Source organism: Hyaena hyaena, unplaced genomic scaffold, assembly GCF_003009895.1.
Source record: "Hyaena hyaena isolate Hyena2069 unplaced genomic scaffold, ASM300989v1 scaffold_329, whole genome shotgun sequence".
Taxonomy (NCBI): Eukaryota; Metazoa; Chordata; class Mammalia; order Carnivora; family Hyaenidae; genus Hyaena; species Hyaena hyaena.
The window spans coordinates 1728533-1745415 of NW_024080960.1; the positions used below are offsets into that span (position 1 = coordinate 1728533).

The 16883-nt window shown below is 42.0% G+C and overlaps 1 protein-coding gene and 1 long non-coding RNA gene across 2 annotated transcripts; one reads left to right on the forward strand and one right to left on the reverse strand.

The window, feature by feature from the left end:
• Positions 1–1224: 1224 nt before the first annotated feature.
• Positions 1225–12482, reverse strand: SPINK2 (serine peptidase inhibitor Kazal type 2). Its single transcript, XM_039249019.1, has 4 exons — positions 12342–12482; positions 11199–11251; positions 3437–3546; positions 1225–1556 (listed from the first exon to the last, which is right to left on the reverse strand). Exons 1-4 carry the CDS (start codon positions 12394–12396, stop codon positions 1511–1513), a joined length of 264 nt encoding a protein of 87 aa, XP_039104950.1. The 5' UTR covers positions 12397–12482; the 3' UTR covers positions 1225–1510.
• Positions 12483–12565: 83 nt separating this feature from the next.
• On the forward strand, positions 12566–16160 carry LOC120243024. The gene is made up of 3 exons (XR_005531203.1): positions 12566–13857; positions 15413–15746; positions 16022–16160. It is a non-coding gene; the product is annotated as an uncharacterized LOC120243024 (long non-coding RNA).
• Positions 16161–16883: the final 723 nt, after the last annotated feature.

Below are 16883 nucleotides of genomic sequence, written 5' to 3' on the forward strand. Positions count from 1 at the left end.
GCAAACCATGAGAGACTCTTGAATGCTGAGAACAAACTGAGGGCTGATGTGGGTGGGGAGGAGGGGGAGGGAGGTGATGGGCATGGAGGAGGGCACTTGTTGGGATGAGCACTGAGTGTTATATGGAAACAAACTTGACAATAAACAATTAAAAAAAACTGAAAAATGTAAGTGATGTTTATAAAGAAATAAGATTATGGAGAATAGAAAATATGAAGAGAAACAAATAATTACTATCATACCCATTGAAAATATGCTGAATGAGTGGGTGAGTAGTCTTCATGTATACATCCCAATTGGTGTATGCTTCACCAAAGACTTCATCAAAATAAAAAACATGCTGAAAAAGAAAAAAGGAAAAAAAAAAAAGAAAGAAACCTGAAGTATAAGTGCTGGAATCAGAATCCAAGTTCAGGTTTAGCTGACCCCAAAAGCCATATTCTTTCCACCACATACTCTCAGCTACCTCTTGCTTCATGGCTCATGGTTTCCTGGTGCTAGAAAGCACTTACACCCAGGACTTGACTCAAAATCCTCTACTTGGAAACATCATTTGAAAGTAACCGCCCATCACTTTTGTTATTGCTAATGTCTATTCTTTATATTGTATCAACCTCTAAAACAGGATGTTTCAACCTCAGCATTACTGATATTCGGGACTGAAAAATTCTTCCTTGTTGGGAGCTGCTTCCCACCCTACCCGCCCCCCCCCCCCCCCCCCCCCCCCCCCCCCCCCCCCCCCCCCCGCCCAAGGGCACTGAACGAGGTTGACAACACCCCTGGTGTCTACTCACTAGAGGTCAGTAGTGCCCACCCTTCTATTCTAACACCAGGCATATTGCCAAATGTCCCCTGAAGGAAAAATTACCCCGGGAGTTGAGACCCACTGCTCTAAAAGGAGGGAAAAGCCTTCTTTCTACATTAACCCTGATGGGCAGCTATTGAAAGGAGACATTGAATCTAGTAAATGGTTCTACCTGCATGACTCCACTTTATCAGCTCCGGCTAAAATCAGCTCCAAGTGTCTCACTGTTATTTGCTTGTGTAGAACAATGTGTCAGTTACACATACATTAACTATGTAGGTTTGGGGGAAGAGAAAATAGCATAAATCTGGCCCTCTCAACAATGACTTCACTTCTCCCTTACAAAATTCACCTTTGCCTTAAAGGAAGAGTCACCAGTTGCCTGCTAAGAATGGGTATTCAACAGAGAACAATAGTACTTGAATACAATGCTGATTTTATTCCAGATAAAGAAAGCAAGACACAAGTCACCTGGGCAATAAACTTAACTCAAGGGGCAAAAGCAAAGAAACAAGGATTTTTTTTGTGTGTGTTTGTTTTAATTATCAATCTCTGCACATAGCTCTCTTCCACACCTCCTCTCAGAAAATGTGGGCTAACAAATCCCATGCAAAGGAACATAGGAAAGAGAAAAAGGGAAAATGGAATTCATCTAGCATACTGTTGAAGGTGGTTTCTCCAAGTTCTCTTCTATAAACTGCTCCATCAACACGGTCCACTCCGGATTACTTTAATGTCATGACCACTTTCCCTGCAAATTGAATAACCGTAAAGACACATTTACTACCTACCTACTGTTGCACATGAATTTAGCCTCAGTCCTTCCATCTTGACCCAGAGTTTGCCTTCTGGGCCTACACTCAGAGGGCTACATGACTATCCTCAGGTGCAAGGAAAAGGGTAAAAAGACAAGGGTTAATGTTACCTATTAATGGTTATTTATGACACAGTTTGCATACTTTGTCCTTGAGATAATGGCTATTCCCTTGAAACTCCCCTACAACCCTAAACCTTGCCTTCAAAACAACAAATGTTTTCCTACATCCCAGGATAAGGGCCGCTCTCTTTATCACTTTGTAGTCTTTTTACAATAACTGCTCAATTCTGTTTCTGTACTGCCCACTTGCCTGCTTGCTTGTTATAAAAAGCCCTAAGTCCTTGGACTCGGGACCGCAAATGTAGAGTTCTGTGTTAATTCTGTGCGGTCCTGGCCGGTAATAAAGACTCCCCTTAATTCGGCTTCAGTGGTCTCGGTTGGTCTCTGCATCTCTTGGCATAACACTACCATACTGAAACTGTCACACTCTTTGGACCAAAGAGACCCATGTCATTATAAATTAGATTCTAAGGTGATGCTTACTTAATCTTCTAAAGCTAAATCTGGTAAACAATAGGGCCCCAATTCTGCCATTTTTCCCTAACCTTAAGGCACAGGGCACTAACCTCAAAAAAAAAAAAAACACTGTGAGAAGACCTAGATAACTCACTGAAGACTGACATCAGAGAAAGAGCCCTGAAATACAAAGCAGCATACCTTGTCATGGTGTGATACTTTGTACGCGATTCCTACTCACAGTAGACAATAAGCTAAGTTAGAGTAAGACAAGATGGAGTCTCAGTGGCCAATGTGAACACCCGTATTAGTTGTTTGTCAGAGTTTAGGACTTAGAGTGTGCCTTATACGCATTAGCTGTGTGACCAACAGATAAGTAAAATTGTTTGAAAACATCCACAGGAAGACCAGTGAGACCAAGTGGACTGAGTGCTTGTGGCAAAGACTCTTGAGTATAACCGTTACACCCAACTTAATGGACCCTTAAATGAAGGAGCTGTCTAGCAGACATTTGAAGGCTGATTGGCCACCCAAGCTATAGGTGTAAAGATTCTGTGTCAAGACAGATGGTGCTGGAGGCTCTGTCAGCACAGAAGGTGACCTGACTGAAATCCAGGCCAAAGTTTATCTTGGGACCAACGACTGGACAGGTGCGTCACTGCTCACGTTGTGACATCTCCTTCCTGGATCCTCTTCAGAGTGGTTCATTAATTCCCTCCACTAATTTTCTTCTGTGACTACCTTGTGTGATAAAGTATGTGATAAAACGAGTAATTCATGAATTTAATATTGGCACTACCTGGTTCTTTGAAATGTGTCTTAATCCTGTGATTCTCCCTGCTTCATACCTACAGGAGAAGTCACAGTCACCTATGGGTTACATGAAGGGCATCAGGTGTAATACACTACTTAGCATTCGACTAGGGAGAATTATTACCCAGTAATAATTCAACCCAACTAGTATTGCAGGTTGTACAGGTTACCTGCACATGCCCCTTGAATTTTAAAGAATATTTAACATTTCATAGAGTTTAACCATTAATACACTCTTAATTTGGGGAAACTACCCATCCATGGATAGTAACATAACCTGATTACCAGATGTAGAATTGGTTAATCAAAATGACACTCTCTAACTTTGACCTGGAAAATGCAAGGAAGGATTGTCCTTTTAAGTGTCAGTCTGAAAACAGAATTACTATGTCACATTTGATTCTTACATCCAAGAAAAGAGTCACTACTTCCTAAGTAATCAAAAATCAAGAAAAGGACTAGTCTATACTGTACAATTATGTTACCTGATTTTCATGCACAGAGTACACTCATTAGGATAAGTGGACATGTCGCTTCCACACACGGGGCTAAAGTCTCTGGGACATCCTGGTAATTTATACTGATTGCAGTTTGGCTAGAAAAGAAAAAGGAAGACAGAAATTACAGAACTGAGACATTCTCATCACAAAACAGTTGGGGGACAAAGTCCTAAAGCTCCCAGATTTCCTAGAAATACCCTAAAAAATATTTCTATTTTCCACACACACAAAAGATTTTTCTAATGCAAAAATCAGATGCGACATTGAAGCAATGGTTCAATACCTACTATATAAGAAAAGGATCTCAGCCAGGCTGATTTTGTTTTTTGTTTTTTTTTAATTTTTTTTTTTTCTAGGAGAGAGAGAGAGACAGCGTGAGCAGGGGAGGGTCAGAGAGAGAGGGAGTCACAGACTGAAACAGGCTCCAGGCTCCGAGCTGGCAGTCAGCACAGAGCCCGATGCGGGGCTCGAACCCACGAACGTGAGATCATGACCTAAGCGAAAGTCGGACGCTTAACCGACTAAGCCACCCAGGCGCCCCTAAGCCAGGCTGATTTTGAAATGAAAGTCTAGGGGCATCTGGGTGGCTCAGTCAGTTAAGCATCCGACTTCGGCTCAGGTCATGATCTCATGATCCATGGGTTAAAGCCCCACGTTGGGATCTGTGCTAACAGCTCAGAGCCTGGAGCCTGCTTCAGATTTTGTGTCTCCCACTCTCTCTCTCTCTGCTGCTCCACCACTCATGCTATCCCTCTCAAAAATAAATTAATTTTAAAAAATTAAATGAAAGTCCAAGACAGGCCACCATACCCACTTTCCAACCCTCTAGCTTTATAATTGATACTTCACTACTGTCTCCACATGAACGTTGTTACATTCCACCTTAATCCTTTGGCATGATGTCAAGACAAACTCAGGAATCTAATCTTTTAGTCTGGATCTTTAAGTTACTGGCATTCAACCAACAGCAACAAAGAAAACAGCACTGGTGCTTAGGGGCTGTAATGGATTGAACTGTACCCACACAAAAAGTCACATTATTGGGAAAAGAGTCTTTGTATAGGGAATCAAGTCAAAATGAAGTCAGTAGAATGGGCCCCTTTTTATAAGGACACCCAATAAAACTGGTGTCCTTATATTATAAAAATGGAAAATTTGGACAGAGTCACAGAGGGAACATCACATAAAGGCAAAGAATTTCCAAGGAACACCTAGGGCTACCAGACCCTAGGAGAAAGGCATGGAACAGATTCATCCTCACAGCCCTCAGGAGGAACCAATTCTACAGTATCCTAATTTAGGATTTCTAGCGTCCAGAACTGAAAGACAATCAATTTCTGTTGTTTAACCCTATCAGTTTGTGGTACATTATTATAGCAGCCCTCAGAAGCTGATACAGGGTCATGGAACTCAATCCTGTGATTTGATGGAATTGAGGCCAGGCAGGTAATACATCTTGCTCACAGGTGTCAGTCTCCAGCAGAACCACTACTAGACCTGGTCAGTGATCAGACTATGATGTGCAGAGTCTCACTTTAACAAAAGGCCCACTGTATTTGTGTTGTATATGTATACATTTAGTGGCAACTGGGTGGCTCAAGTCGGTTAAGTGAGGGAGGCTTATTTTGGCTCAGGCTATGATCTCGCGATTCATGACTTCAAGCCCCACATTGGGCTCTGCACTGACAGTGCAGAGCCTGCTTGGTATTCTCTCTCTCCTCCTCTCTCTCTGCCCCTCCCCCACTCCCTCTCTACCAAAATAAATACATAAATTTTAAAAAAGAGGCCTATCCCTACACATTTATGTTGTATGATAGGTTTGATAGGAATCTTCCTTATATACATGCATATATATATATATATATATATATATACACTTTATATACATATACACTTTATATATATATTTACTTTTATATACATATGTATACACACACACACACACACACATTTGTTTTAGTAAATGGTGATCACTTTTCCTCACTTCAGAGTGAAAGATGTTACCTGTTTAGCACTCTGAATAAATGCAACACACATTTTTACTGATATTATCTGGATTTATAAAGACTTAAACAAGGCTGGCCATGGGCCAAACTCTGAAGTAAAAGAGGTTTTGTTGACCCTTTCCATCCTCTGTTCAGCCCTCATTGAGAAGCATGATATGCTGCCCAAGACTCACTAAAATGATGCCTTATAGGCTGCTCTCACAAGCAGAGTATATGCCCTCTTATCCACTGAGATTGAGATAAATGTTAGTTGGTCATTTAATTGATAAAGTCAATTAAGGAAAGGAAAGAAAAAGGTATATATCCTAAGCATTTTATCATAAAACATATAGATGAAAAACAAAATTGCCAATCTTTTGACGTAAGATGATGACTGGGCATGTAACGCTATTATAAGATAACTTTCTTTGTCACTAGGTATGACTATATGATTAAGTTAAGACCAATGGGATATAAACGGAATTATTGCATAGTAGCGTCTGGGAACCTCCTTTAAAAGAAAGCAGTGCTTATCCTTTGTCCTCCCCGCCCCCTCCCCCCCAATTTATTTTCTTTGTCCATCTCTCCATCCTGCTGCAGGGTGCATGGAGCTCTGATCTTTATTGTACAGACCAGGAGGATAAAGGCCACATTCTAGGATGGCAGCAATGTGTGCTCCTATTTTGAGCCTTTGTTACCTGCATCTGAATCTAATCCCAACTGATACAAGACATGAGAACTTTCCTTTGAATATTTCAACCACAGCTGATCTTTGAACAACATGGGTTTAAACGTATTTTCTCTTCCTTATGATTTCTTAATAACATTTTCTTTTCTCTAACTTACATGAAGATAAGAAGTTAAGATAAGGATGTAACATATAACATACAAAGTGTGTATTAATCAACTCTATGTTATCAGTTAAGCTTCTGGTCAACAGTAGACTATTAGTTAAATATGAGGGTCAAAAATTATGCTCAGATTTTTTACAATAGGAAGGGGTTAGCATCCCTAGCCCCCTGCATTGTTCAAGGGTCAAGTGTTAATTAAGAGTTTTATCTTGATCTTGGGATTGTAGGTTCAAGGCCCACACTGGGTGTAGAAATTACTTAAAAATAGGGGATGCCTGGGGGGCTCTGTCGGTTAGTGTCCAACTTTGGCTCAGGTCATGATCTCACGGTTCGTGAGTTCAAGATCCCACATGGAGTCTGGAGCCTGCTTACAGTTCTGTGACTCCCTCTCTCTGCCCCCTCAAAAATAAACATTAAAAGGGGCGCCTGGGTGGCTTAGTCGGTTAAGCGTCCAACTTTCGCTTAGGTCATGATCTTGCGGTTCGTGGGTCCGAGCCCTGCTTCGGGCTCTGTGCTGACTGCCAGCTCAGAGACTGGAGCCTATTTCAGTCTGTGACTCCCTCTCTCTCTGACCCTCCCCTGCTCACGCTGTCTCTCTCTCTCTCTCCCAGAAATAAATTTTTAAAAATGGTATAAAAAATAAACATTAAAAAAATTACTTTAAAAAATCTTTTAAAAAATACAGTCTATCAGCATACAAAAGAGAGTAGGTACCTACAGCCAGTAAGTGATCAACACACTATGGAAATCATTCAGAGAGAGGGGAAAGGGTCATTTGTGAGTCGCTGAAGTGGAAGGTATTGAGTGAGTGTTTAGTGTTAATAACTAGCCCTGGTGGACCTACACAGGGTTGCCTGTGCATACAACCTCAGAAGCTTGTTAGCAACACTGATTTAGTGCATTTACAATGACATGTATGGAGCTAGAGAGTAGTAAGCTAAGCGAAATAAGCCAGTCAGAGAAAGACGAACACCATATAATTTTATTCATATGTGGAACTTAAGAAACAAAACATGCAGGGACGCCTGGGTGGCTTAGTCGGTTAAGCATCCGACTTTCGCTTAGGTCATGATCTCGCGGTTCGTGGGCTTGAGCCCCGCGTCGGGCTCTGTGCTGACTGCCAGCTCAGAGCCTGGAGCCTACTTCAGAGTCTGTATCTCCCTCTCTCTATGACCCTCCCCTGCTCACGCTGTCTCTCTCTCTCCTAGAAATAAATAAAATATAAAAAATAAAATTAAAAAAAAAAGAAACAAAACATGCAAAGGGAAAGAGAAAACAGACTGAGGCAAACCAAGACACAGACTTAACTATAGAGAACAAACTGATGGTTACTAGAGAGGAGGTGGGTGGGGGGATGGGTAAAATAAGTGATAGGTATTAAGGAGTGCTATGATGAGCACCAGGTGTTGTATGGAAGTGTTGAATCACTCAATTGTAAACCCGAACTTAGTATGTTAACAAACTGGAATTTAAATAAACACTAAAAAAAAACCAAAACAACAACAACAAAAAAACACTGATTTGGGGCCTCACTCCAGACCTACTCAATTAGAATCTCCAAGGTTCTAGAGGCCCCTCAATTCTGATTCAGCTAGGACTGGGGTTAGAAATGGCTATTCCCAATCATCTTGACATACAGTCCACTTACTATGTATGGAAGCTAGGTGAATGCACCAAGACACACAGTTTGGCACACAATTTCAGGGGTCCCCTTCTCTAGACCTTTCTTACCTCCTCTTTTTTAAGCAAAGTATATCTTACCTATGCCCACTCTCTGACTACCTAGGTAAATAACTAACTAATAAAAATTAATCTATTTAACCTAAAGATCTTAGCGATTTTTAATATTCAACAGCAGTTTTCAAATGCTTTCATGTCAAAGAATGACTAACAAATGAGTTTTGAAGAGCACTAATAGGCTGGTAAGGAAGTTTTGGTGTTTTGTTTTGTTTTGTTTAAGCAGAAGACCTTTGATGTCTCTCAGATTCCCAAGGGATCTACCCAGCTGGAAGGCAATGTTGGTATTCCAGTCTGTTTTCAGTCTAATTCTCATGATTTCAAAGCCAGCTCTGGCTAGCCACCATTTAACTTTATTAAATTCAGGTAACTCATTTCCTGGATTTTCTCTGAGCAGAGACATGAGGCTTTATGAACAAACACGTTTCACTCTTATCAATGAGGTCAATTAATTTCATTAATAAGTTATTCCCATTAACCCTTAGTTTTATACAATTACTCAAATTTATGGAAAAGGAAAAGAAATTCAGAACAGGTTCACCATCTATGGAGGCTCTAAATTACACCCCACATCATGCCAACTAGAGAAGAGGGTTTACCACTGGCAGACTGCTCCTCAGAGCTTTACAAGACACTCTCATTCTGGAATAGTGTCACCTGGCATTTTTATTTATTCCTTAGAATCAATTTAATTTTTTTAGAAGGATGTGATAAGCTTTTAAGTGATCTCTGAGGTCTATACTCTGAATCTTTTGTTTTGAAAGGTTCTTAAATACTTTATCAAATATATTGCCTCATTTGTTTATTCAATAAATGAAGATTTTAAGATAGATGTTAGAGAACTACAAAGACACAAATTGAGTCCTATCTGTAAGAAGTTTAGTACATCATTAGGAAATCAAGAAATATATGTGGTGGTCTTAAAGATGGACAGAATTTAGATTAAAGAGGTTTGGAAGAATGTTCACCTCAAGGAAATAAAACAGACTAACCAAAGGCACAGTGGTGAGGGAAGTATCTGACCTGAGAGCAAGGTAAGTTAATTTAAAGGAGCATCCAAGACTCTCTTTCATAATAAAAACACTCAACAAACTAGGCATAAAAGAGAGCTTCCTCCAAACCGATAAAGAACATCTACAAAGATATATATTTAATGGTGGAAGACTGAATGCCTTTCTTCCCGTTAGGAAAGACAAGGATGTCTATTTTCATTTATTCTATTCAGCATTGTACAAAATATCAAAGACAATTAGGCAATAAAATAATATAAAAGGCATCCAAATAGGAAAGGAAGAAATAAAACTGTTGAAGGAAAAGAGAATATGTCACTCCCAAAATATGACTCTGACATAAGTATTTTGAGTTAAAGTCAAGCTAAGAAGTAGCAAACCAAAGAAAAGTGCTCTGTACCTTACCCCCTTTTCTTTCTCTCTTTTTTTTTTAAAATCTTTTATTTATTTCTAGGAGAGAGAGAGGGAGAGACAGCGTGAGCAGGGGAGGGTCAGAGAGAGAGGGAGTCACAGACTGAAACAGGCTCCAGGCCCTGAGCACCTTACCCCCTTTTCTACCTAAAGGCAGGATATAAATTCTCCTTTACTGAAGACAACTCTAGACTCAGCCCAGAGGTGGCACCAGAGGAACCTGCAAACAAACCTTACTCCATTAGTTTCCTCTCATACCTTTACCTTCTCATAGTATGCCACCCTTGGCAGCCTAAAACCCTTTTACTTTCCCTGTCATGTCTCTACATGTCTACTTATAAGTCTGACTTGTAGTAGGCTGGCTTCCTGGGCTGGTTATTCTAAATAATGAGTTGGTTTCCTGGGTAGGGTGCTGCAGATTGTGGGTCAGAGTTCTATTTTAATAAATGGACTGACATTGTCCATTTATATATTCTCTTTATACAATTTATTGCTCTTGTTAAAGATGCTATATAAGTCAGAGTTCTAAACCACCTCTTTGAGTTACTCATCTCTGAATGTTCCCATGTGTATGTGCCATGCACATGTTAATAAATTTTCCGGTTTTTTTTTTTTTTCTTGTTAAACTGTCTTTTGTTCGAGAGGCCCCAGCTGAAAACTTAGAAGGGTAGAGGAAAGCTTTTAATCCTTCCCTACACTGTCATTGTGATGATGATAATGATGCATATAGGTTGAATGGAAACAAAGAGAAAGTGCATTTAAATATTCTTGGAGTTAGAAAATAGGATAAGAAAGTTTCCTGGAAGAGGTTTACTCTAAGTTGAATGCTCAAAGTTTCTTAAGCCCCTGAGGTCAATATCCCCATATGTAAAATAATATCTATCATACAAGGTCACTATGAGGATTGTGAAACTGAATATACAAATGGATAATGTCAGACCATTTATTAAAATAGAACCTGCAGCAACTTACCCAGAAAACCATCTCATTATATACAATGACCAGCTCAGGAACCCAGCCTGCTATAATTCAGACTTGTAAGAAGTCAGACAGCCATCTCTAATAACGGTCTAGGAAGCCAAACAATAACCTCAGGAACAACTGGCCCCAAATGGCCAAGACTTGCTTAATATCTTCCAGTTTCCCTGATGTTTGTCCCCACATCCAACTTAGGATCAACCAGAGAAAGCCAAATATGCACTCCTTACCAATCACACAGGAAGCCTGCTTCTCATTAGCCCACATACAGCTTCCCCAGGCCTACAGTCTCAAATCAGGGCATACCTAAAGCTTTCTCTTGTTCCTGCTGCAGAGCTTCCCCCCTCCTCTGCCTGTCTTTGAGTTTCCACCAAAACACAAGTGACAAGTGTGGCTGACTCCCTTGCTACATCAAACTCTGAATTTTGCATTTTGCTTGTTCTCATTTAGTTGGGCTTCACTTGCTTCCACAGACTTCAATTTGATAATGTTCATAAAACTTCTAGTACAGGACATAACCATTAGATCAAGGACATCTTGAATCATTAAAGAAACTATTAAAGGAAACAATGTGCTGAGGTCTTCAAGGACTGAGCTATTTTCAACCAAAATTTGTAATTTTGATCTGTATCAAAATGCCTGCCTTAGAATCTGATTTCTAAAGAAGCAGTCAACAGTTTCAAAAGTGGCAGGTCAGACCTGAAAAACAGCCCCAGCCCAAACTGTGTGGGTTTCACTATACTAGTGGAAATAATACAAGTGGTTTTCTACTTACTGTTCTGAATTCTGAAGTTTGGCCAAACTCAGAGCTCAGGGAGTCCAAAGAGGCTGCAAGAAGAAAACAGGCATTTTAACCTATGTGATTAAGGCCAATTCTTATTCATAAAGGGCTTTTAAAATCCAGCTTCTGATTTATCCAGGCTGCACCCTCTCTCAGATGCCTAATTTCTTTGAACAGCCCCCACTGCCCATCTCTACACCCCCCAAGGAGGGTATTTAGTTGTTTTCTGGCATTCTCCTGGCAAGAACACAGAAGCAACATTTGGTATGCGTTCTGTAACTGGCCACCCTATCAGGCTTGCTTGAGAAAGGACTTTGGAGCTATGGAATAAAAGTCAGAGAAGTATGGGGTGCCTGGGTGGCTCAGTCGGTTAAGCATCCAACTTCGGCTCAGGTCATGATCTGATGGTCCGGGGGTTCCAGCCCTGTGTCAGGCTCTGTGCTGACAGAGCTCAGAGCCTGGAGCCTGCTTGGGATTCTGTGTCTCCCTCTCTCTCTGCCCCTCCCCTGCTCCTGCTCTGTCTCTCTGTGTCTCTTGAAAATAAAAGGTTAAAAAAAATTTTTTTTTAAGTCAGAGAAGTAACTCTTACTAATTTACAATATTCTTCTCCTCGTGGCTAGGGTAACAAACACACAACTTAACATTTGGTGTTACCACTTTAACTCCACTTTCAAGTGGGCGTCAAGGCTGGGTGGACTAAAGTCCCTTTCTCACAAGCCTCAGAGTGCCTGATGCACTTGGCATTCACCATCCCTAATTCCTGTTCATCTCTTACAGAGGTTCAGTAGGGTCACCGTGTCCATAAAAACCCAATTTCTGATCTTGGGCTCCAGAAAATCAGCCTTAGGGGAGAAAGAGCAGACAGCAATGTGTCACTAAGAAGGAACTGGGACTCAAAGCCAAGCAAGAAGTTAAAGCACGTCCGCTGGCTCCATGGCCACCCCCAGCCCTGCACGACCCCAAGTTCGCGCTCCTACCCGACCACAGGCCGCGGGGAACTGCCAGTAACGGGTGCCTGGAGGGCAGCCAGGGCCTCTAGGATCCCGGAACCGGGAACCGGGAGCCGCAGGCCAGAGCCACTCCACGCTGCCCCTCGGCCGCTCGGCGGGGCCCACCGGGCCCGCGGGTGAGCGTTACCTGCCAAGTCCCCGGCCAGGAGCACCAGCACCAAGCGCGCCGCCGAGAACGCCATGCTCCCTCTCTGGCCCGCCGGGCCGTCTCGGCCGGCTCCTGTGCCCGCGTGACACGCAGCGCTCACCCAGGCCGGACCAGCGACAGGCTTGGGGGAGGGAGCAAGAGGGACAGGAGGCACGAGAGGGGGAGGGGCTAGAGGAGGAGCGGTTGCCCGCGTCCCGCGGAGGATGGGTGTGAGCGAAGAGAGTGAACAAGATCTCTCCCTTCAGCAAGCCAGAGCCTCCTAAGAGCCCCCGGGGAACAACCTTGGGGGCTCTGTCAGCCAGTCCCTTTATCTTCAGCATCGACTCTGTCCGAGACAGTGTTTTGGCGCTAAACTAAACAAATAACCCGCTCTCAGGAGGTTTTCTGGTGTAGGTGTTGGGTGACACGGGAGACTCCCTAGCGAATCCATGCAATAATTTCTCAAGGGCTAGAGAGTGATGGAAGAAGGAGAAGACTTTCCACGGGGGATCAGGAAAGCCCCTTTAGAGGTGGCATTTGAGCTGAAAGTCGGAGGCAGAGAAGAAGGAAGCATGGTGAAGACCGTGGGAACAAGGAATCCGGGCTCAAGGAAAAGCCAGTGCAGAGATCCAGAGGCAGGAGCCAGCTCAATGTTTCAACGTGAGCTGCTGGGGAAAGAGGGCACAGAGCAAGGGAAATGGAACCCAAGGCCAATGTCAGGTGTGGTGGTGTAGGCTGTGATAAGGAATTTGGGCTTTTTCTGGTTGCAGTGGGAAGCTAGTGGAAGACTTTGAGCTTGGGAATGCCCCTGATCTGACTTATGTTTTAATAGTTTGGATGAAGAATGGGCAGGAGATAGGTAAGAGTGGAGGCAGGGAGACAAATTAGGTGGCTTTTGCAGTAATCCAGGCAGCATCAACCAGAGATGGTGGTGGCTTAAATTCATGTGTAGCAGTGCACTGGTGAGAAGTCAGACTCAGGATTTCTTTTGGAGGTGGGACCAGGTGGAGTGAAGAGAATAACCGAGGATGCTCCCTAAACTTTCGTTCTGAACAGCTGAATGGCTGATGGTGCCATTTCTGTGATGATGAACATTTGGAGAAAATGCCTGTCAGACATCCAAGTGGACACGTGTACAAACAATTGGAATTACAAATTTAGAGCTGGAAATACAAATGAAGGAAACATCAGCATATGAATGGTATTGAAAACCATGGACCCAACACTCAGGGCAAGAGATCCAGATTAGAGCCCTGTTCCACTCCTGGATGCAGAGATTTGATACATGTGGGGAATAAACCTGTGAAGGAGGAAGGAAACCAGGCTAGAGTCTGGGGTTACTGAACACAGGGAAAGTGCTGCCACCATGTCAGTTGCTCCTGTGGGGCTGAGAATATGGCAGACTGAGCATGAAGATGGGCTTTGGCAAGACATAGTCATGGATGACCTTCAAAAGAACTGGTTCAGAGAAGTGATGGAGTCCAGGACCCATATGGCAAGGGTTGAAAGGAATGAGGTGAGAAAGTGGAGACAAAGGGTTTACGTAACATTTGTCAGTTTTGGGGAGCCTGGGTGGCTCAGTCTGTTAAGTGCCCCACTCAGTTTTGGCTCAGGTCATGATCTCATGGTTAGTGAGTTCGAGTCCCATGTCAGGCTCTGTGATGACAGTACAGAGCCTGCTTGGGATTCTCTCTCCCTCTCTTTCTGCCCCTCCTGCATGCTCCCTCCCTCCCTCTCTCTCTCTCTCTCTCAAAAATAAAGTGATGACATTTATTTAAAAAAAAAAAAAGGGAACATCTGTGAGTTTTGCTATAAAAAGGAAGCCAGACATGGGCCTACAAGACTTCCAAAATTCCTTTTGAGGTTCATGTCAAAACTCTCCAATATTTTCCCACCTTGCTAGGAGTAAAAACCAAAGTCCTTAGTAAGGCCTCTAAGGCCTCTGCTGGCCTCTTACTGCTCTTACCTGACTATCTCTTCCCCAGCCACACTGGCCTCCCTGTTCCCATCCAAGGGCCTTGACACTTGCTGTTCCCTCTGCATAGTATCTACACAGCTTCCTCTTCCATTTGTTTTGCCTCTGCTCAAATGACCCCATATCAGAAACTACTTCCCTGACCATAAATAAAAAATTATTATTCCCCTCTTCCTGTTCTGCTTACCCTCCTTTTTTCCCCTCTCCAAGAGGATTTATCTTGACTTTTTTTTAAACATTATTTGTGACACTCTCCACTTGTGTAAGCTCCAATTTTGGTTTACTGGTTTATCTCCAGCACCTAGAAAAGTACCTCACATATATCAGCAGCTCAACAAATATTGAATGAATAAATGAAGGATTCCTAGGGAGTCAGGACCTTACCTAAAAGGATAGTCAGAATAAAACAAATCACTAGCATGGGTAAGTAAAATGGCTAATTTGGTTAAGAAGATGGGGCGACTGGGTGGCTCAGTCGGTTAAGTGACCGACTTCGGCTCAGGTCATGATCTTGCGGTTCATGATCTTGAGGTTCATGAGTTTGAGCGCCTCGTCGGGCTCTGTGCTGATAGCTCAGAACCCAGAGCCTGCTTTGGATTCTGTATCTCTGTCTCTCTCTGCTCCTCCCCTGCTCACATTCTGTCTCTCTGTCTCTCAAAAATAAATAAACGTTAAAAAAATTTTTTTTAAAAAGAAGGAGTTAAACCTTGATTCTTGGTTTTGTATGCATTCATTTTTTGCAGCATTGCATAACATGGCTATAAAGAGTTTTGTAGGTGAATACTTGGCTCTACAAGTTACTAAACTAGATCTAAACCTCAGAGCTTCCACTGTTGCCTTCCCCTCATAAAATAGGTATTATAATAATAGAATCTTGAATATTAAATGAGGTAACATAAATACTGTGTTGAGACATGGTAGAACTCAATAAATTTTAGTCCCTTTCTATTTTCTCCATAATGACATTTGTAAAAGGGCAGTTATTCTGTTCCTAGGCAAGCAGGCATCTGCTCCTATTTCAGGTCACATTGGTCATTGTGCTGTCATAGAGCCCTTGCAGCCAGTAACATTGTTTCTCTTACTTCCATGTCCCTAGTACCTAGCACTCTGCCTGACACAAGCTCAGTAAATGTGTGCTGAATAAGTGAATCCTTGAAATGTTAAACTGGCATCACAACAAGGAAATAAACCAAAAAAAGGAAGACACAGAATCTAGGAAACAAGAATTCAAACCCAAGAGATGGTTTTTAGGGTGCAGTCCAATCCAATAGGACTGGTGTCCTTATAAAAAGATATGATTAGGACACAAACAAAATGAAGGCATAACCTTGTGAGGACCCAGAAGATGGTCATCTGCAGTCCAAGGAGAAGGCCTTAGAAGAAACCAAATCTGACAACATCTTGGCCTTGGGCTTCCAGCTTCCTGAACTGTAAGAAAATACATTTCTATTATTTAAGCCATTTGGTTTGTGGTGCTTTGTTATGGCAGCACTAGAAAACCAGGACATGTATGTGATAAAATATATTTAATAAATATTTGTTATTTATTTATTTGTATTAAAATTATATGCATATATCATTTTGTATTAAAAGATTTAATTTTAAAAAATTTAACAAAAGAAAGGTTATTCTGAATGTCCTCCAACAATCGCTCAACATAGTATTAGAGAATAATATTGATTTACTGATTTTTTTTTCTCCCTAGACAAGCACCATTTGAGATATTTACTAATTCTGAACAGAAATTTTGGTAACTATTCAGCAAATCTTAATGAGAATTGTGAAGAAGAGAAATAATTTTGCTGAAGAGGCAAAACAAATTAGTAAAGTGTCAGATCCATTTCTTTTCTGCCTCACATGCCTGTGTGTCAAATGTTGTTGCTGTGAAATATTCCCTCTGTCAGTCAGGGTCCAGTCTAGAAAACACATGCCTCACTAGGAATTTAACATAAGGGATTGACCAGACCAGTATTGGAAACAAAAAAGCAGCAAGGGAATAGTGAGGTAACACACAGAGATGGTAACTTCATGACATAAGTATCACCCCTAAGTCTTCAGGAAAAGAGAGAAGAGGTCGAGATTATCTAGAAATTTGGAGGCAAGGCCCTGGAAAGTTGACACTCAGCCCTCTGAGCAGGGACGTTGTGTGGCTTGTGCTGGTGGGTCTGAGACATGTGATGAAGCCAGAGCAGCATCTGCTACAACCAGTGAAGGGATGTTGCAGGGGGATGGGGGTGGGAGCTGGGGAGACATCATATAGGAAATTTCAGGAAGCTAGCTGGCAAAGCAGAAATGAATTATAGCATCACAGAGCCTGGAAGGGTGGTTTTAGAGCTGACATACAATAATCTAATGACTGGCACAGTCACATATGCCACCGCTTGATTTTAGCAAACTCAAGTCCTGGGATGGGAAGACAATGTGCAGTTTTAAACTCTATCTGGCACCGTTCATGGCTGAGTTCTGACTCAAGAGGGTAAGTTTGGAATGAGCTGTTAATACATTTCTGAGTCACATAATTTAAGCTCTCTGAATAAAGTCCATAAAATGAAGATGGCTTATTTTGC